Genomic DNA, 22,739 nt, shown 5'->3' with positions numbered 1-22,739 from the left:
ATGACTCACAAAAACAGATGATTCTATTTTCTTGGTCACTCCTCAGCATAAGCTTGCTTCCTCTCATAGCAGAGAGCCAGACTAATAGACTGACGTTTCCATGCTGACTACAGCATGGAGTCATGACCTAATAGCGGACAATACTTGGAAAAGCTGAATGAAATGAGCCTATGAATACTTATGTGTCAAGCTTTTGGACATCTGTTCTCCGGTGTATATACTAAGTGGTACATAGGAAATTCTGTGATGAAAGTGTTTGCAAACAGTTACAAAACTGCTCTTCATAGAGAATGACTATAAGTAACAGCCTGAGTCGACTGTGCTATGAAACACCCTCATGAATGCTTAGTGGATGATGTTCTACCATCACATTTTAAGTGATAGGCTGTGCACCTTTTCACACTCCCCAGAGTGACTAGGTGTTATTAGATGTTATTAAGGTCAGGAGACTGTGATGGCCACTCAAGAAGTTTCACCTTTTTCTGCTGTAACTACTGGAGGGTCAACTTGGCCTTGCGCTTAGGGTCATTGTCATGTTGGAAAGTCCAAGAGCGTCCCATGCGCAGCTTTTGTGCGGAAGAAGGCAAATTTGACAGTATTTTCCGATAACATGCTGCATTCGTCTTGCCATCAATTTTCACAAGATTCCCGGTGCCTTTAGAGCTCCCCCCCACCCCCAAAACATCAGTAAGCCACCATCATGCTTCACAGCGAGCAGGGTATTTTTTTGCGCTATAGGCCTTGTGGACCCCTCTCCAAACATAGCGCTTATGGTTGTGACCATGAAGCTCTATTTTGATCTCGTCGCTCAAAATTACAGTGTAGAAAACCAAAAGTACCGTATATTCCGGCGTATAAGACGACTGGGTGTATAAGACGACCCCCAACTTTTCCAGTTAAAATATAGAGTTTGGGCTATACTCGCCGTATAAGACTACCACTCTACCCAGCATACAACAGCCAATCACGGCAAGCGATGTACCTTACCGGTGATTGGCTGGTTGTTATACAGACATATACATACATACACTGCCCTTACACACACACACATATATATATATATATGTATATATATATATATATATATCTACACATACTCACATACGCCTGTCCATACATACACATTTATACACTGCCCTCACCACACACCCCTGCCTTTACACACACACACACACACATATATATATATACGGTATATATACATGTATGTATGTATATATATATATATATATATATATATATACACATGTAGATGTATATATATATATATATACATATATATATACACACACATGTATATATATATATATATATATATATATATATATATACACACCAGCTTAAAAACACACAAATACCTACACTGCTCTTACACACACCTGACCATACACATACACTGACCATCTCACACCAACATATATACACATACACTGCACTCACACCCCTTTCTCCCCATCTCTTACCTTTCTCATCTTCTTTGCACCTACCTCGGCGCGGCCCTGAAGACCGGCCCAGGGGAGGCGGCTTCTCCACTCGCCCCTCCCCTAGAGATTCGTGGCTTCGTGGGAATCTCTGGCTCGGTAAGTACCCGGTTCTCGGTTAGTACCCGGCGTATAAGACGACCCCCGACTTTTGAGAAGATTTTCTGGGGTTAAAAAGTCATCTTATACACGGTAGGTGAAAAACACCAGTCACGTGTCTTGATCCAAATTAAAGTGTATAAATAAACACAGCCGATGCAAGAGGCTCTTCAGAATAATACAAGGATCTTTATTTCTTCCAAGTCTAAAATTAAATAAATAAAAAGACCTGCAGCTGTTAAACAAGCAACGAAATGCACTTACAAGATCGCAGGTGTAGAGAAAGCACTTTAAAATTTAAAAGTCCGGAGGTGGAGGGAAATAAATCCCAAACTCTTCTCAACTCGTTTTGCCTTAACGGCTTCCTCAGGAGAAAATAACGGGTAAAATGCGAGTAAAAGATTTAATCCGCAATGGGTATTACGGTGTAACCAAAATTACAGTGTGCCAGAAGATGTGAGGTGTGTCAAGGTGTTGTCATATTGTAGCCGGACTTTTTTGTGGCTTTGGCGCAGTAAAGGCTTCTTTCTGGCAACTCGACAATGCACCTTATTGTTGTTCAAATATTGTCTTATTGTGCTCCTTCAAACAACCACAATGTCTTTTTCCGGAGCAGAATGTATTTCTCCTGAGGTTACCTGTGGTTTTTACTTTGTATCCCAAACAATTCTTCTGGCAGTTGTGACTGAAATCTCTCTTGGTCTTCCTGACCTTGACTTGGTATCCAAGTTCCCAGAATTTTCTACTTCTTAATAAGTGATTAGACAGGACTGACTGGCATTTTAAAGGCTTTGGATATCTTTTTATATTCTTGTAACGGTCTTTTGACAGTTCTTTTCTCCTCCACATGGCTTAGTATCTAGCCTGTTCAGTGCATCCACATGAGAGACAACAAACTCTCAGATACTATTAATACACAGACACTAATTGCAATTTAAAAACCCAGAGGTTTGGGAAGATACACTTTAATTGCCATTTTAACCTGTTTGTGTCACCTTGTCTGACTGTAACCAGGCCAAACATTCAAGGGTATGTAAACTTTTGATCAGGGCCATTTGGGTGATATCTGTTATCATTATGATTTAAAAAGAAGCCAAATAATTATGTGATAATAAATAGTTTTATACGATCACTAGCCTTAAAGAAAAGAATGTATTTGCATGATCAGTCATATTTCCAAAATCAATGCCAACATTTCACAATTTCTGCCAGGGTATGCAAACTTTTGAGCACAACTGTATCTAAAGAGAACCCCTTTATTTTTACCTCTTGCGAACATGGTCAGCACTGGTCCTTGGCCAGCCAGTAACTGTACAGGTGTCAGGTGTAGACTTCACAGGGGGTTGTTTTGTTTAATATCTCATTTGTCCTGAAGTTTGGATAAAACAATGCAAAATACAGGGCCAACCAAGCTCACCAAGGTGGGAACCTCCAAATGCATAGTGGTGTTCATTAGCTTAAACCACATTAGCCTTACAATCTTTCCTGTTTCAGTGAAGTTTCACTTTACTGAGATTGTGGTAGGTAGATGGATCAGCCACCCATCAGACATGGTAGAGGCTAATACAGTAAGGGAATTTAAACATGCATGGCATAGGCATAAAGCTATCCTGAATCTAACACAAAACTGATTAAGACCTGAGTCTTGCATCAGGAAAATTGGCTAGATGGGATAAACAATTCTTATCTGCCTTCAAATCCTATGTTTCTGTGAATAAACCTTTTTGTTACTTTACATCATGAACCAATATGGATAATAGTAATAATTAAGGTGTTGTTAAACCGGTTTTCTTGCGCTTACTTTGTTACCCAAGATCCTCCAGTTTACACAGGGAAAACTCTCTGTCGCAATAAAATATTTGGTTTCACTAAACCCATCATTTCTACCATGAATCATTTTCCTCACATATGATTTATGGTTTTCAATAATTTGACATACAACCAAAAGGAACCAATTTTCTAAAATGTTCAAACTTATAATATATCTAAAGTATTACCAAGCTGACACACAGTAAGTTTAAGAAACTTTACATCAAATTTTGTTCAGCAAAAAATAATTAGCTTTAAAGTGAGAATCTATGTGAGCTATGTATGAGAATGTATTCTTGTATAAAATTTGGAAAGTGATCTTATCACCATAGTAACTACTGCTGATTGGAATAATCAATTTGGTTGCTATGGTTATTAGACAACTATTCCAACTTTGCACCAGAATCCCTTGTTTAAGTCAATATCTTGTCATTACATAGTGTTACGTATGGGTTTTACGGCTGTAATACCCATTATAGTTTTATTTTTAGAACATGTTCTTTGTGGTTTTTCTTTTTTTTGTGGTTCTTTGTGGTAGTTTTCACACCATGCTTCCAGAAATATCTATTTTCCCCCAGAATTAACATCTGCTTTCACTCAAACCACTTTAAGGTTACGTGAAATCTGTGATTTGCTCACACAATAACAGAAATTAGAATATTTTGTTTTTGTATTTTGGTATTTTAACCCCTTAACGACAATTGCCGGTCCTGGCACGACACGGAAAAGCATGTGCTTTACGACAATTGACGTGCCAGGACCGGCACGTCTTTAAACGGGTGCAGAAAGCGATCTACTTTCGCTTTCTGCACCCAAAAAGCGTTGCTGAATGCCTCGACCTCGAGGCATTCAGCAACGCCGCGATCGGCACGAAGGGGCCATCTCTGGCCCCTCCACGGGGCGTCAACATCCGCCATACTTTGTATGGCGGCGGACGCCCGTTTTAAAAGCGTTTAGGAAGCGATCAACGATCGCCTCCTAAACTTAAATGGTGTCGCTGGAATGCCTCGATCAGGAGGCATCCAGCGACACCAAACACTTACCTTTCGATGGGCTGTGACCGCTCCGGAGAGCGGTCACAGCCGCAGCTGCCGGTGATCTTCGCCATCAAGCAAGATGGCCGCCGCCCTGCAAGAGAAACAAGCAAGTTTTAAAGTTCGCTAGATGGTCTCCAGACATCTAGAGAACTCTGGCTCCACTTGCAGGTTGAATACAGGTACTGCATTCACCATGCAAGTCAATGGAGCCCAGCTTTCTAATCACAGTGTGATTAGTAAAAATAAATTAAAAAATAAAATTAATAATAATTAGAAAAAAATAGTAAAAAAAACAGTAAAATGTAAAAATCATTTCCCACTGATGTCACTATCAGGGGAACCTCCAAGTTGAAAAAAAATGTTAATTTTTTTTTTAAAAAAGGCAAAAAAAAAATAAAATATATATATAAAAAATATATTTTTGTGAGCAAGTCCTAAAATTTGCATATTAGCTTAAAACAATTCTCGCATGGAAAGAGTTAAAATACTAGCATATTAAATGCCCGTGGGGTGTCTACTTTTAAAAAAGGTATGATTTGATGGGGTAAATTGAATTGGCCGGGTTCAACAATGTCCCAATTAACACGGGGGGAAGGATGGCCACACATCTAATTTCCAATTAGAAAAATGCACACGTACCAAATGTGGCCTTTTAGTTCCCCAAAAAAATGACAAACCCATGCATGTGGGGTATCACTGCGCTCAGGAGATGTTGCTGAACACATATTGGGGTGTCGTGTGACAGCGGCATATACCAGGAGCTGTAAATTCATACATAAAGTAGGTGTGTGTGGGAAAAATACACACAAAAATACTACTGCAAACTTTGAAAAAATGCTGGTGGTAAAATGTGTGCATGCAAAGAGTTAAAATACCAGCATTTAAAATACCCTGGGGTGTCTAGTTTTCAAAAATATATGGTTTTGTTGGGCACACTGAAATGGCCTGGCTCAAAGATGTACCAAATAGGGCATGGGCAGTGGATCCCCAAATGCCAAAGTTCAACATTGAAAAATGTGCATGCCCCAAATGTGGCCCTTTTGCCCCCAAACAGCCAGGCAAAATCATTCATGTGGGGTATCACTGCGCTCAGGAGATGTTGCTGAACACATATTGGGGTGTTTTGTGATAGTGACATAAACGAGAACATTTTAATTCATACCTGAAGTAAATTGTGTGTGGCAAAACAAATGCAAAAAAATGACTACCATAAAGTTTGACATAGGCTGCTGGTAGAATAAGTGCATGGAAAGAGTTAAAATACCAGCATTTGAAATACCTTGGGGTGTCTAGTATTCAAAAATATATGACTTGATGGGGTAAATTGCATTGGCCGGGTTCAAAGATACCCGAAATGGCACATGGGGGGAAGAATTACCAGATTTGGAAAAAATGGCTTTGAAATAGCAAAACGCTACCTGTACTTATTGCCCCATAATGGGTAGAAAAAAGCAAAAAAACATAAAAACATTGGGTATTTCCAAACTCAGGACAAATAGTAGAATCTATTTAGCAGGTTTTTTCATTACCTTTTATAGATGAGTAAAAGATTTTTCAACTAAAAAAATATTTTATACTTATTTTAATAGTAAATAATATGATACAATCAAAACAATGTCATCTAAAGAAAGCCCTTCTTGTCCTGAAAAAAACAATATCTAATGTGTGTGGGTTCAGTAAACGGGAAAGAAGAAAATTACAGCTAAACACAAGCAGCGCAGAAATGTTAAAAAGGCCATTGTCACGGAGGGTACAAAAAGTAAAATCAGCCTTTGTCACGAAGGGGTTAAAGGCGTATTGTGTTCTAAGATAGCTTGTTGTGACTTGTTGATTAATTCTTTGACTATCCCATAATACATTTTACATTATATTGCAACGTTCCTTGTAATAATAAAAATATAATATTAACAATAATGTCCTAATAAGTCCTCCAGTACAGTAGCCAACAGTGCCCACACCAGTTGTGCTTTCTAGACACAGCTGGTGTCACTAGACTATGCAAGTCCTGCCCTAGTGCTTTTTCCCCTAGTGGGGTTGAACCCTTCCAGCATTTGTTTTGCATGATGGCATTTAATAAGCAGGATAATGGACCATCATCAAAAAGGAGCTCTTCCTCTAATCTAATTTCTCTTTCTTTCTTTCTTTCTTTCTTTCTTTCTTTCTTTCTTTCTTTCTTTCTTTCTTTCTTTCTTTCTTTCTTTCTCTTGAATTCCCTCTTGCCAAATATCTAACTGCCCCTTATAAATGATGAGAACCCTGTTAGGGCAGTAAGAAGGAGGGACTCCAGTCCTCTATTCTTTGTTGAGCCTGTGTATAGAATTTGTACAGGCTTACGGAACAGATTATGGGCATGGACAAATGCACGCATGGTCCATATGGCAGCCATGTTTCGAACTTCCAATAATTAGTTTTTAAAATATATATATGTATCTTAGCAAGATGGGTTTCTATGCACCCCTAAGTATTATACAGTAACTAGCAACTGCTTTGATCTCGAGTCTCCATGTGCAGCGCCCAAAGCCATAGGCTTCAAGTGATTTCTTCATTCCCTACCCGCTTTCCTTCTACGTGCATGGGACGTTCTCAGGTATGATAAACATGAATTTAAAAGTGGCTGTTTTCCCACATGCCCCATAGACATGAAACAATGACAAACTAGGAGTAAAGTGATCATATAGTTAAATGTTTTTCTTGTGAACTTCAACTTTTAGCAATGTGGACCTACTTTTCTCTACAAAACAGGAAGGAGCCACCAATACTAAGTAAATACAGCAAATATGGCAATCTGGGGCATCTTTTGATATTCCTTTTTAATGGTCCAACTTGGGCCCGTTTGGTGCCTGACTATGTGATCTTCTGTCTGTCTTTTGTGACAATGAGTTATCATCATATATGGAAATTTTCCAGTGTTAACCCAGAGTCTGTGGATTAAGTGCTACTTTCCTGTGTCTCCGGGTCACCCTCCTCCTTCTCCAAGGCAGAGGAGCAGTGTTCACTCTCAGCCCAGTTCTCCTACCGCTCCTAAACGTTTTTTTATGCGGTTGTAGCGTATCCTTGCACCTTGCAAAGCCTCTCCCTCAGAAAAGAATAAAACATGGGGTAGCCTGTCCTGTGAAGTGTGAAGTTTCCACATATGTTACCATTAACCATTTGAGTGCTGCAGAGAGATACAAAATGCAATATACTATTAAGCACACTGTTCACTATAACTAATGTCTAGTCTAGCTAATTTGTGATTACATACTGTATTTTCCTCAGCAATTGCTTCTTGTGTGTATGTGTATATACAATTATAGTATAACAATTTTAAAAGGCTAATAATACTTTCTCCTCTTACTGGTAGTTTAAGAAGAAGTATTGTGAAAGTATTGTGAAATTTGGTGTTAATTAAGTTAACCATACTTACATTTAGAAACACCCTGGTATCAGTGGTAGTTGTGTATATGTAGATGCTGGAATTTCCCATTGTATAGCTTTAATTTTACAATAATGGCATTAACAATAATGTTGTACAGCTGGGCCACTGCCAATTCTGTAACCATTCAAGAAGGTCTAGCTACTGTCTTGCGGTACTGGCAATTCCCTGATTTCAGTTTAATAGTGCACTCATTTTAATAAACTCACCAGCAGCTAGTTTTTTTAAAAGGATCACTATCAAATCTCATCCATGTGATAATATTATATATAAAAATTAAATGTGGGTAATGGCAACTCACTCTTTTTTACTACTGCTCATAGAATCTACTTGGGGTTAAGACCCTTAGGGTAACTCTGCTCTTCCCTTTATACATATATTGTATTTGCGTGAATATAAGACACATTTTTTTTTTTTAAAAAAATACTCTGAAAAATACCTCTCGTCTTATATTCGAGGACGTCTTATAATCAGAACTCAAATAGATGTCTGCCTATAACACTAAGATCCAGATTCCCTGGATCCAGTTTTCACCACTCTGTGTCTCTGACTATTGGTTGCTGTCTGTATTTCACCACCCACCTGTGCCGCTGCCGATTATCTTTCAAGATATACCGTGGTCTTTCCGGCTTATTCTTCCATCTGGCCTGTTTTCTTTGTCTCAGCCGGACATCCAAGAAAAGCAGAAGGTAACTTTCCTCCACAGACCCTGCAGGCCTGATCCATCTGTCTGCCACCATTCCGCTGACTAGGTTCTGCTCCTTGGATTCACACAGAGAGTGTGAGTAAGAGCGAGACCTCTGGTTTAAAAGCGTTCTACGTTTCGTACTGACTTTTGTATCTGCAAAGGTTGGTCTGTTTGGTCTCTCATACTTCCCTTTGATCCCAATTCAGTGAGGTTGGCAGTACCTATCCTGTAAATCAAGAATGCCTAATTTCTACACAAGAACTAGTTCTGACCCGCAATATGCAATTTTGTTTTTTTATGAGGATCATAAGAACTTGCACTAATTCAGAGTGATTTGTTAATCTAGTTGAGCAATACTCAAAAATTGCTGTAAACATTCACACATGAACATGTGAATTCTTTAAGGGTGTGTATATATATATATACACATACATAACTAAAAGAATATGCCTGAGAACACTGATTTATTTTATTTACAAACCAGGTTGCTGCGACCTTCATTTAAAAAGAAATGCTATGCTCAAGAAACATCCTGATAGTTAACAGTATCACCTGACAAAGACTTACTAATAAAAATATTGTTTCACTTGGTCGCATTAATATCACATCTATTAAAAGATGTCTAACAACCCTTAATGTTTTTAGTGATACCGCCATCTTGTCCCAGTATCTCTCTTTGTCCATAACCCCCTTAATTACTGCTACTTTTTCCTAATCGAGATTTTTGTAGGGAAAGCTTAATTCTAGGCTGTTATCATGTGACACATAGAGGACACTGATAAACCAAAAGGTTTTTGCCATTGCAGCTGAAAAATAACTTTCTGTTCCTTTTTATGTGTTCAAAACTTTGCAGGAAAGAATACAATTGCAGATGCGTATAGGTTTCTTTGCTTAGAGGAAATATCTGGTTCCCCAAATGTGTTTTTGTATTTTTAATGCATATCAGCGTATATATATATATATATATATATATATATATATATATATCAGTTTCCCACCAGTGCAGGCATTCTTTACTTATCAGAGAAAATTAGACAGCTGACTGGGTGCCTTTACATAAAGTTTATCTATGTACGCTTGAATATGCCCAGTAGCACTCTCATTCTTCTCAACAGACGTAGCACCAGGCAGTCACATGTATGTAAATAAAACATTGCTACATCTTTTGCTACGTTCGTCCAATAAATGGATTCATTTTCGCCTTAACATGCCTTACTCAAAGGGAAAATACCGTATTTGCTCGATTATAAGACGAGTTTTTTCCAGAGCAAATGCTCTGAAAAATACCCCTCGTCTTATAATCAGGGTCGTCTTATAATCAGACCTCAAAGGTCTGATTATGAGACTAAGATCCAGATCCCCCGCAGCGATGCAGAGGACCTGGATCCTCCTGTGTTAACCCCCCCCCCAACTTACCGGTGCTTCTGAGTCCCCGGTGCTTAGTCCGGGCAGCGTGTAGAGCTCTACGCGATACAATCGCGTAGAGCTCTACACGCTTCCCGGACTAAGCACTGGGGACCCAGATGCAGGGGACCTGGATCCTCCTGTGTTAACCCCCGACCCAACTTACCGGTGCATCTGAGTCCCTGGTGCTTAGTCCGGGCTGTGTGTAGAGCTCTACGCGATTCGCGTGGAGCTCTACATGCTGCCCGGACTAAGCACCTGGGGCTCAGATGCAGGGGACCTGGACCTCCTGTGTTATGCGCCCCCCCCAACTCAGAAGCACCGGTAAGTTTGGAGAAGGGAGAGGGAGTGTTAAATGGGGGGTGTAAGGCATTTCTGGAGGCAGAGTGCTCTGTGAAATGCCTTTTAACCCCTTTAATGCCACTCTGCCTCCTGAAATGCCTTAAACCTCCCTATATGCCACTCTTCCCCATAATATGCCTTTTAACCCTCTAAGTGCCAGAGTGGCATATAGGGTTAAAAGGCATATCATGGGGCACAGTGGCATATAGGGTTAAAAGGCATATCATGGGGCACAGTGGCATTTAGAGGGTTAAAAGGCATATCATGGGGCACAGTGGCATATAGGGGGTATAAGGCACTTCTGGGGCAGATGTGCATAACTGGGGGGCAGGTTGGAAAATAGAAGGAAATAAAACCAAAATATTTTTCTCAAGCATAGCTTTTATTAAAAAAAATTGTTTAAATGAATTAACATTTACTGGTAAAACTTTTTTCCTTTAGGGTCGTCTTATATTCAGGCTTTTTCTTTTTTTCCTAAATTAATGTTAAGATTTGGGGGTCGTCTTATAATCGAGCAAATACAGTAGTTTTTTTTTTTTTTTTTAGAATACAACAGTATGCATTTCGGAAACACTTATTCTTGGTTTGCACACAATATTGTAGAAGATAATTTTCCAGGTTGATCCCTTTAGTGGGGACCTTTCCTAGGAGCTGGACTTGACACAAATGAGCTACCAGGTGGTATACCTAGATCTAGAAGTTCAGAACAACTACTTATATATACTTAAATATATTTTGTACTAAACTTCTCAAAGCTTTGGGCCTAGACTAAATTAACATGCCATTTAAGCTGAGCTGAACATGGCTACTTTCTAGCTAGCTACTACCGTGTTTCCCCGAAAGTAAGACAGTGTCTTACTTTCTTTTTATCCCTAAAAGCCCCACTATGTCTTACTTTCGGGGTATGTCTTATATTGGGAAAAAATTGAGAGTGATGGGAGTTATGATGTACTTTTAGAGCATAATTAGATCATGAAAAAGACATTGGAAATGGTACAGCATAACACCCATCACTCTCACACACTTACCAATCAACACACCTACCAATCCACACGTATACCAATCCACACACATATACACAAATCCACACACGTATACACAAATCCACACACATATACACTAATCCACACACATATACCAATCCACACACATATACACCAATCCACACACATATACACCAATCCACACACATATACACCAATCCACACACACATACACCAATCCACACACATATACACCAATCCACTCTCACTTAATTCTTTCCTACCTTTCCTTTCTTCTTTCAGCTTCTTTTCCTCCTCTTCGCTCCTCTTCTTCAGTTCTGTCTTCTTCCTGGTTCAGAGGGCACGGACAGCGGTGGGCGCGGCTTCAGTGTTGTGCGCCGGGATCTGACAAGAAACCCCGGCGCACAACAGCTGTTGCCGCGCAGATCACAAGGGAGCGGTATCGGAGGTCATTAACAGACCTCCGGCTCCCTTGAGTGATTTTAAGCCGGGTTGAACCCGGCTTAAAATCACTCAAGGGAGCCGGAGGTCTGTTAAAGACCTCCGATACCGCTCCCTTGCGAGCCTGCTCCTCCAGCGGCGGACATTACTGTCCGTCTCTGGAGGGGTGCCGCAGGTTGGCACCCCCTGGAGTGTGGCGCCCTGTGCGGTCGCACACCCCAAAGGTCGGCCCTGCTCTAAGGGGCCGGCCTTAGGGGTCTGCGGCCGCACAGGGTTTAAATAAAAACATCGGGGTTTTTTTTCAACTTTATTTAACATCCTCCATGTTAAATAAAGTTAAAAAAACTTTATTTAACATGGAGGATGTTAAATAAAGTTAAAAAAAAACCCCGATGTTTTAATTTAAATCCTGTGCGGCCGCAGACACGTAAGGCCGGCCTTGGTGGGGACTTCCCGGCCCCTTAGAGTGGCGGACCCGGCAAATCCCCCGTGTTTCCCCGAAAGTAAGACATATGTCTTACTTTCGGGGTACGGCTTATATTAGCCGACCCCTCTGAAACCCCCGATACGTCTTACTATCGGGGGTGTCTTACTATCGGGGAAACACGGTATGCTATCTTTTTTGTTTTTGTATAAAATGTTACTCACTTTGGCCACTTAGCATTTAAGTACAGTAATTAGTACAAGATGACCTCAGTTTCTCCCATATGCTATTCTTACATATGTTACCCCATCTCATTGAGCAGGGGAAATGAGATAGTGGGTATAGATGGGCTCTGTACCCTCCAATGTTATTTAATTATTCATTCAGTCAAGCCTCTGTAAGGAGAGTGCAAATGCAAATTACCTTTTGTGGATCTGCAAGATGGACTTCAGCCTAACCTGTGCAGGTTGGTTGCTGAAAACTCCCATGTTTGTTTGCATGTACTCTCATGTTAGTGAGTAGACATGCCCAATTATTAGGCAGCCTGTGGAATCTTCCCAAAAATACATAAATATGAGTGAGGTCAAGTTGACCAAAAACCTTTAAAGCTCAATAATAATTTCAGAGGGTGAACATTTCAGTCTTCCTGAAAACTCTACCCTTGTATTTTTGTGTATACTGTTGTGAAAAGTTAGTCTAGTTGTGGACTCCTTCCTGATAGGTCTCTTGCGTTTCTGGTGGCTCGTGTATAATTAGCAGAACTGCTTATGCAAGTTTAATTAGTTTGATGTAGTGGCACCAGTGAGCAAAAAGTATTTGCGGTACTCCTCATTTGGCATATACCCTAAAGTAAGCTAGTAAGTTTTAAACAGGGATATATTGTGTCTAAATCCAAAGCTGCAATGATGTGAAATTAAGCAATATTTTATAAAGAACAATCACCAGCAATCAAGCCAATACATGCAAATGCATACATTAAATAAGCATGATACTTTATGCTATGTTTGGGCCAAACATTACATGCTTACCTGCCATGCCAATGCTCTAACTTAGGGGTCGACAAATTTGGTTTGGATCTAGGAGCCAGACAGAAAATGAAGGATCCCATTTTTTTACCCCATTCATGTTTTTGTTTTCATTTATTTAAAGTTTAACCACTAACTGATATAAGGGGGAGATTTTAAAACAAACATTGATTTGTTTATAAAGAAACCAAATATTATGTCTTTTGAAAATATAATATCATCAGCAATATGTTATGTATTAATATTCTTAACTCCTTGTACTGTTAAATATTGTGTGTGTGATTACATTCATTATAAATTAATAATGACACATGATCTATTCTCCCCTGAGTCAAACAGAATATTTGGGGGCAGTATTTAAAAGGTTAAATATATTAGCATATACAAGTACTTTGGGGAATCCACCCCTGGCTTAGTAAATAATGATAGCAGTTATGCTGTGACACTTTCAATGTCTTGCTCAGTATATAGTGGTAGGAGTTATGCTGTACCATCATAGATGTCTGGTTCTGTATATAATGATAGCAGTTATGTTGTACCATCATCAATGTCTGGCTCAGTATATAGTGATAGGAGTTATGCTGTACTTAATTTATTTTAGTTAATTTTTTTTTCTTTCCAATTGACATAGAGGTTGCAAATTTGTGCAATAAGTATTCTTGCCAACATTATTTTTTTGTAGGTGTCTTCACATATTATAGTGGGGGGTTGGCACACACAGGATCCGTCTTTATATAAGCATCTCCAATATGAGCCATAGACATGATAAATGCCAGCAAGCGACCTCAGATCACACAGAAATGAATCTCCCATGGCGCCACAGTGCCAATAAAATGAGATTTTAATCTGCTCAGCACACAATGGGTTAACACACTGGCAAAGTTAACCCCATTCATGTGAAATCTGATATGCCCTTTCCGACGCCTGGTGCCTGATGCTGCGATGTCCTGGCTGCTGCTCGTTGGCTGCTCTCAGCCCGACTGAGACATACAGGAAAGGTTTCAATGCAATGTTGTACTTTGCATTGTATAACTTTACAATTGAAGTGCACCCAGGCGCCCACGTTACACGGCCCTGAGAGACAGCAGCAGACAGCTTACATGCCTGACAGGCCTGAGAAAGAGCAGGGGTTAGTAAGGCAACAATCCTCTCTATGCTCCTGTTGCACCTGCTAATATGTTCTACTTCATGTTCATAAGTAAAGTTATACAATTTTGAGAGCAGCCAGGTAGCCTGAAAGCTGAGGGTGACGAGCTGCAGCCAGGCATACCTCCCAGGCACCAGGCAGTGATTTCGAGTCACCATAGCGACCAGGGATTTGTTGAGTCCTACTGTAACTAAGCTTAGAGAGATATGCTAACTAAACCTCACTCAATGAGGCCAGATATTTGGTCTTCTGCATAGACGAAACTTATGTCTCATTTCAGGTTGACATTGCTGTTAAAAGTGTATTCCTTCTTGTGACAGTCCCGGGTAAATCGGTGCCTTCTGTGCTAGTTATTGTATGAATTCTGTATGTCCCAGTATATGTGTGTTTATTGGTATGCTTTTATTCTCCCCTCGTGTGTTACCCTGTCCTTTTTTTGTCCATGGGTCGGAGTAAGCAACGTTCGGCGGGTGTACCCAGTCGGGGTACAGGTCGTTCCCGTCACACTTCTTATATAGTTTGTCTGTAAGTGAGAAATAAGGTTGAGCTGCTCTTGAATAGGTTGTTCTTGCCCAAGCTATTTTTTTGTTTTTAAAGGCACAACATACAACTTTTTTTATATATAGTATGAATATATATATATATATATATATATATAATTTTAACTAAAATAGGGCTTGACAAATTTGCCTCACTGCATAGAGGTGCTGGATATACACGTTTTCTACAGTGCCGCATACACTGGAGCAGCAGATCGGGTGCTGTGGTATGCGGACACTTACCGAATATGCCCAGCCGCATTCTACATGAGCACAAAAACTTAATATTCGGCCTCGCATATCTAGCCGTCTGCGCACATACGTCATTAGGAGGCTGACAGCCATAAAGAGCCAGGGCTGCCTCCTTACCCCCAGTCCGACCCTGATTGAGCCGGTTAAAAATACCATATGAAAGACTTGGTGTAACAAGGCAAGTCCTCACCGTCATGCTTTAAAAAAAAAAAGAATGATGGCAACCGTTATCTCATGATCACAGAAACATTTTTTTGAGTAATACAGATGTCTAGTAATTCAGGCTTGCGATAAAATCGTAAGACACTCTGCATCATAACAGCAACAGATTGGTTATTCCTATGTAAATTAGAACATGGATAATATTCTAAATGATAATAATATCAACCACACAATCATCAAACATTTTAAGAGAAGCTTGAAATTTGTGGCAGGTTGCATAGACATTTTCAGTTATATGGTTTACTTTGGAATTGTTTGCATTTTAATTTGGGGAATTCCACAGAAAGGTAGGCTAGATGCTGGTTGGTGTACTTTCCGGTAGAAGGAAACAGCCTTGGCTTGGCAAATTTCCAGATGCATGTATTACCAGCAAACACTGCTTAAGCGAGCTATAATTGGACTCTGTCAGTCTGGCTACAGTTCCTCTGTGAAGCTGCACAAATTTTGCTAAAGTACAGTATTTGTACGGTAGAGTTCTCTGCTTTGATGCTTTCCATTCGGAGCTAAGTAGACACTTACTACATGGACCCCTTTTGCCCCTAAATATAAGGACCCTTTTGACGTTATCAGTATCTCTTGTTATAAGGAGAGTCTAGCTTCCAACACAGCACACAGATGAAAAATCAATGGGATCGTCATTCATGAGCACAGGAGGTTTTGCTAGACCACCTTGCAGTAATGGAGCTGGCTGTCTGTGAGTCTGTGTGCTTTGGTAAGCAGGAGATGATTCCGCTGCAAACAGGGATCAGCCACTTGCGCTGAAGACAGGCTAAGGACATGGCTACATGGGAAGCTGTGTGCCACGAACAACAGCCAACTAGGGAGCAGAAAAATTCATTGCAGTGTTATTTTATCACATACGCCGTGCAGTTTTGTGAATTTTGGGGGAAGAGGGGATACATTGGCATTGGGACAGGGCTTTTTCTTTTTTTGATCCATGAACATGAGTCTGATGAGCCTAGGTGGAAAGGGTGGCTCTGATTCAACTTGTGCTTTGATTTGCTTAGCTTTGTTTGGCTACAGTTATCAAGCTGCTTGCTTGCGAACTACCTTAAAATATGCAGTTAATTATTATGACTATTTGATTTTAATTCTTCCACAGATAAATAATTATATTGGTGATGCCAAGATTATTGTCCAGCTGGTCACCAATAGCAAAGATGTCCGTTTACATGCCCACAGTCTAGTGGGTAAACACTGCGAGGATGGGATCTGTTCTGTTAAAGTGGGGCCAAAAGATTCAGTTGTTGGGTGAGTATAAGTCTTCTACCGGTTAACAAAAACGAATATAGAATAAGGAAAGATCCCCAGTAAAGAGGCTTTTCTGATCGAGGCACGTTTCACATGTATGGCATGCCATTCAGATTTTTCTAGGAATATTGTAACTAGATAACTCATGATTGAGCTATATGCTGCTCTCCAGCTGTTTTTTTTAACCCCTTAATGACAAAGCTCATACATGTACGGGCTCAAAATGCATTGTTTTCACTGGGTTTAGGGACCGCCTTTGGTCCTTAAGGGGTTAAGAAACTCTTGCACAGCATCATTGGAATGGCAGTTCAACAGTCCTAGGATAACTAGTGTAATTTGGCATAGGAACATTTTTAGAGATTGTAATAATAATAATTATAAAATGTAATTTACATTTTTAGAGATTATCATTGGTTATCATGTATTTGTAGTAATAGTAGCTGATGTTGTGCTAAATATTATCTTGTATTTATTTAGCAGCAACAAATTACGCAGCGCTGTTCAATTTAAATGGGGGGGTTATAATAAATATACATTAATATATACAGACACATCAGGGGTTGAGAACCCTCCTTGTAAGCTTGCCATCTAGCGTTATGTGTACTTTTATACAAGGTTCCTGGCACGAATGGTGGGCTTTTGAGGGCCCCGCTCGTGAGCTTACAATCTAAATTGTCGTATTCAGTCTTTGCATGTGATACTGTAATACTGAAAAACTTTAATTACATTGTTTTAACTAAGCAGACAAAACCACATAGAGTGCAAAGATCTTCACTGTAACACACCCAATAACAGCAGCTGTAAATGTGAAAATGTTATTTTCTTGCGTTTTGCATTATCTTCCAAACCACAGTCTGAAGGTAGTCGCTCTGCTCATCTCCTTCCTGTTTTGTATTTTTCACCTCCTTTATCTCTGGTAACCTACCCACAACAGTCCAGTGGGTAGCAGTGGATTCATCCACACACCTTGTCATGTGTACCTCTGCCAGGTCTTCTATGATGCCGTGACCATCTCCGATGTACACCTAGCATATGCGTCATGGACCTCCTGGTTCAGAAATGTAGAGTTTACATTCATTAACAATGCTATTCTGAAGACAAAAAAGTAACCCTACTAACCGAAATACCATGCGTTTTGTTCTTGTGTCAGTTAAAGCTGCCTATGATTAATGAACAATTTTAAGAGCTGCTATGAAAATGTATTGAAAAAGTAGCATTTTATGAGGGCTATATTTTAAACATGTTTTTTTTACTCCTGATACAGTTTACTATTATAATTCTGTTTCTTTATAATAGTTATTTCTGCTAGAATAGAATAGTAGTTTTTGTGCTACTTGTGAGGATGTCCATAAATGAAAACAATAACATATGTGTATAGATATATTAGTACCTTCCTGAGTTTAGCTTCAAGTGAAAGTATGTGGAAGTAAGTGCTAGAGGTTTCCGTAATACTGGCAGCAAGACCTAAAAATATTGTATTAAAAGTGTTGTTTTGTTTTTTGCCTGGTAGGTTTGCCAACTTGGGAATACTTCATGTCACAAAAAAGAAAGTGAACGAGATTTTGGAGACACGCATGTTGGATGCTTTTAAAAAGGGGTATAATGGAGAAGTACTGGTGCACCCTGAGCTCAACTATGTGTATTCAGGAGACCGGCCTTTAACTGGTTAGTGACAGATAAACACAAGCCGTAAGAAACACCTACGTTTAATTCGATAAAGTTTTCTAAAGTTGTTCAGGATTGTAGGTAACCCTTTGCCCATCTGACAAACACATACCGTACTTGCCGGCGTATAACACGCAACGGCGTATAACACGCACCCTCCCCAGGACCGGAAGTGAGGGAGACGTCGCTGCAAATCGTGCAGCTCTAGGATTTATCGGCGTATAGCACGCAGGTAGGGTTTCAGCTTTGTATTTAGGTTTAAAAAGTGCGTGTTATACGCCGATAAATACGGTATATAGTGACTATTAAACAGTTGGCTAATAGTGTATGCTGTGTTGTGGCTTATGTAGATTTTGCTTTGTTTTGCTTTGTAGATCGAGAGAGAGAGCTGATCCACGAGGCGGCCTACCAGCAGTCAAAGGACATTGACCTCAGCGTGGTACGGCTTATGTTCACAGCCTTCCTTCCAGATAGTAATGGCAGCTTCACCAGGCGCCTAGACCCTGTCATATCTGTACCCATCTATGACAGCAGTAAGTGTGGTGTGATAATATATGTATGTGTTAGTTTGCTTGTGTTTGGAAATGTTTCAAAATGATAGTAATGTTTCAAAAAAGTGTTTCATAGTGTTTTTATTGATCAGATCACAAGATCTCCAAAAAGTGACTTGTGTTACATGGTTAGAGACTCTATGAAAATTTAGATTTGAATTTATTTTTTATGTGAACATGTACCTGTATTTTTATATAGTTCTCAGTATAAGACTGCATCTAAACTTCTGTCTGTATATGAGGCGATTTTTTTAAGTTTTTAACAAATTCATAATTATATGTGAACCTTTTGGTCGGGGGCTTCAGCATTTAATCTGAGAAACAGCACGAAAGCTGGAAGCGTGAGTGTTATTTTAATCTCTTTAGTGTTTTCCAATCACAGAAGCACCAAATGCCTCGAATCTAAAGATTGTACGAATGGATCGGACTGCGGGCTGTGTGACGGGAGGAGAAGAAGTCTACCTTCTTTGTGATAAAGTTCAGAAAGGTATGTGTATCTTTTATATCTTGACGTATCCTATTCTAGCACTTATGCTGTGTATGTGTGCATATATATGTGTGTATATATATATATATATATACCTATAATATACATTTTTTGGATTTACCTATATAAAATCTAATGCATAATTTAATAACAATTACAGTACTTTTTACTGGCAAGGACATTAATAAAGGGTCATCAGAAACATCATATGCTCTTATAAGAGCCACATTTCCCTTTAAATAACAGTTTTCTCCACTTTTCAAATAAATGGTCCTCTTCCTCTGCCTACCCCAGCCCTTTGGCTTACAGGAGATGGGTTCAAATCTTGATTCCACTGCACATGTGTAGTATACTCACTGCTTGCCAGCACCAGACTCAACACGCATTTGAAACAAAATCTCCCATTGATTTTAATGGGAGTGATTTCTTGCCAGACTGGCACAAAAGTCAGACCGCAGAGGGGCTATGTGTTGCAGCTTCTCCTTAAATGGTTTTATCTTTTTTCTTTCTTATACCGTTGGAAAAATGCTATTAAAGTAATTGGACTGACCCCTTTAAGTAAAATCAGATAAATTAGGTTGTTTGGAGTAAAGTTCTGAGTCTTGTACAGACTACAGCAGCAGGAGTCTTATATTAATGCTTTTAATTACCATATTTACTCCATTATTAGACGACCCTCCCAGGAGGTCTGAATAAAAGACGACATCGAAGATGAGGTCGTTTTTTTCAGATGATTTTTTTCTGAAAAACACTTGTCTTATAATTGAACAAATACGGTAATTTACCCTGATAACAGTAACACTTTCTTCAATGGAGCATAAAAAGTGTGGAAGCTAAACAAACACTATTATTTTTTTCAGATGATATTCAGATACGTTTTTATGAAGAGGATGAGAAGGGGGGTTTGTGGGAAGGATTTGGTGATTTCTCACCCACTGATGTTCACAGGCAGGTAGGTACTGATGGGCTACATATAGAACTGTGCGATGTCTGAGGACAGATGACTCTCTTGCTTGGGGATTATGCTTAAAGTGTAATTCGTTGTAAAAGTGGTAAAAGTGTCACAATTACTCCAGCAACCAATGGAGTAATTTAACTGACTGCGCCACTTTTAGCATTAAAATTATTCTTTATACGTGGCTAGTTATATAGACTGCCCGCAACTTTTAGTTTTAATGAAACATTAGAATGCAATGAACTGTTTTAAACAAATCTAGATTTACAAACTTTACTTTCTGTAAATTGAAAAAAATCCAGTCTGCCCTCTCAAACACATACAGAGGTTTCCAGTCACATTATTCTGGTTGAAAAGTGGTCCTTATGACCTGGCAACCAAGGGAATGATCTAATTAAATGGGACGTTTATTTGTTCCTATAGTCAGCAAGATATTCTGCCAAAGGTGGCTAGGCCAAGGATGGCAGGTACGGTGGTTAGCATTGGACAACTGGGATCTCGGCTCAATGGGAAGTCAAAAATCTTGCTTGTAATGAGGCATTAAACCATGGATGCCTGTGTCTAGCCCTCTGATATGGAGGATCTGGCTAAGATGCTGCCCTGCGTCAGGACTAGAGTGGTGCCCAATGTAAATATTCCACTGTGTAGGGTGATAAGACCACATTTTCAAACGTTTTATAGTGTTTTACATTAACAATTAAGACATTTAATGAAAATCATTTCAGAAATTGAAAACAAGACTAATATATTTTCGAAAATGTACCAGAATGTGTGCCACTGTAGCATGTGCTGTACCGGTTTTCAGTTGGAAGCTATTACTAGTTACTGTGTGTCGAGTGACCCCAAAATGATGTTGACCAAAAATTTCTACTGCAACATAATATTAAACAGAGACTGCTGTTACATTTCTCCAACGCCATAATCTGTGGGAGGAGCTGACGGATACAGAGCCGTGCCATCTTTGTGGAGCTACCATGTGGAACTCTTCCAGTTGCATCTAAATCACTTGTGTGGGATAAGTTTAAGAAATAATCCAAATGAAGATTTATTCATTTTATTTTTGAATTACATGAAAACTGTATATCGCTATCAATGACACATGCATTTTATTGTGTACATTTTCTTGAATGAGCCGGTAAAGCGCCAGCTGAGCCGGCCGGTAAAGCACATGCTAAGGTGGCACTACAGAATGCTTTTAATTTATGTATCTATGGAGCCAGGGGCATACCTAGAGTATTTGGCACCCAGGGATCCTGTATTTGGGAACCCCCCTTGCCCCTCCCCCGGTAACTCACATACGCACTGGCACACATCTTTACACACATGCTTACATTTGCAGACTTACACACTCATGTGAATACATACTCACTAACATACACACTTACACATGCATGCTCACTTACACATACACATCCGTGCTGACACATTTACACATACACATTCGTGCTCACACACACACACACACATCCATGCTCACACATTTACACATACACATTCATGCTCACACACATGCACATCTATACTCACACACCAACATTTACACATAAATGCCCATATACACATACACATCCGTGCACACACATACACATTCATGCCCACTTACACATACACATCTGTGCTGACACATTTACCCATACACATCCATACTCACACATTTACACATACACATCCATGCTCACAATCACATCCATGCTCACATATTTACACATACACAATCATGCTCACACACAAAGACGTATGCACTCTAACTTTAACGTACACACAGTCATACATGCATACTTTATCCCTTACCCTCCTTCCCTCACACACCCCCTTATCTCAACCGCAGCTTTCCCTCAGGCTGTGAGCAGACTCACGTTTAACTATGGGTTCATGTAACCTCGTGTTACGTGACCCTATTCTGTTCCTGCCTCCTTGGCCTGGCCCTTTCTGAACAATTTTAAATCGCCCGGGGCAGAACACCCCCTAATTACAATGGAGCCCAATTCCTTGACCCTTCTAAAAAGTAGACTTTTGAAGAAGTTTGCATGTTAAAATCTGTTTCTGGAAAAAAAATTTGATGGGAAAAACACAGTTTCTGTAAAATAATTTCCCCTATGTTTGATTTCTTATTGAAGTTTGCTATCGTCTTCAAAACCCCAAAGTACAGAGATGTAAACATTACAAAGTCAGCGTCTGTGTTTGTTCAGCTTCGGAGGAAATCTGATTTTGAAACTAGCGAACCCAAACCATTTCTTTACTATCCAGAAATTAAAGGTAAGAAACTGAAAGGCCCCTTATTTCTGTTTTCATTAACTTATCAAGTGTTGGTAAGGATGGCCTAGTATTCTGACTAGACATGGTACTTATACAGCATTTTTAAGCCTCTCATTGCTGTCATTCTCCACCATAGCTTGCTAGTGAGACTGCAGTCATGAGATAGAAACATAGAATTTCATGGAAGGCAAGAACCATTTGGCCTGTCTGGTCTGCCTGTTTTGTTTTTTTTAGAAAATTACTAC

General features: G+C 39.6%; 1 protein-coding gene across 2 annotated transcripts in view; it reads left to right on the top strand.

Annotated features, from left to right (window-relative positions):
• Window positions 1-22,739, top strand: part of NFKB1 (nuclear factor kappa B subunit 1) — a 48,766-nt gene that overhangs the window by 14,383 nt on the left and 11,644 nt on the right. For both annotated transcript variants that reach the window (XM_053461537.1, XM_053461538.1), the window contains exons 6-11: window positions 16,432-16,580; window positions 18,091-18,245; window positions 18,620-18,778; window positions 19,179-19,283; window positions 20,144-20,235; window positions 22,356-22,494. In XM_053461537.1, coding sequence (XP_053317512.1) covers window positions 16,432-16,580; window positions 18,091-18,245; window positions 18,620-18,778; window positions 19,179-19,283; window positions 20,144-20,235; window positions 22,356-22,494 — 799 coding nt within the window. The remainder of the gene's footprint in view (window positions 1-16,431; window positions 16,581-18,090; window positions 18,246-18,619; window positions 18,779-19,178; window positions 19,284-20,143; window positions 20,236-22,355; window positions 22,495-22,739) is intronic.

The sequence above is a fragment of the Spea bombifrons genome, chromosome 1, assembly GCF_027358695.1.
Source record: "Spea bombifrons isolate aSpeBom1 chromosome 1, aSpeBom1.2.pri, whole genome shotgun sequence".
In the NCBI taxonomy this organism is placed as follows: Eukaryota; Metazoa; Chordata; class Amphibia; order Anura; family Pelobatidae; genus Spea; species Spea bombifrons.
Note: the sequence above shows the minus strand (reverse complement) of the source record. Positions and strands in the feature narration are given on the sequence as shown.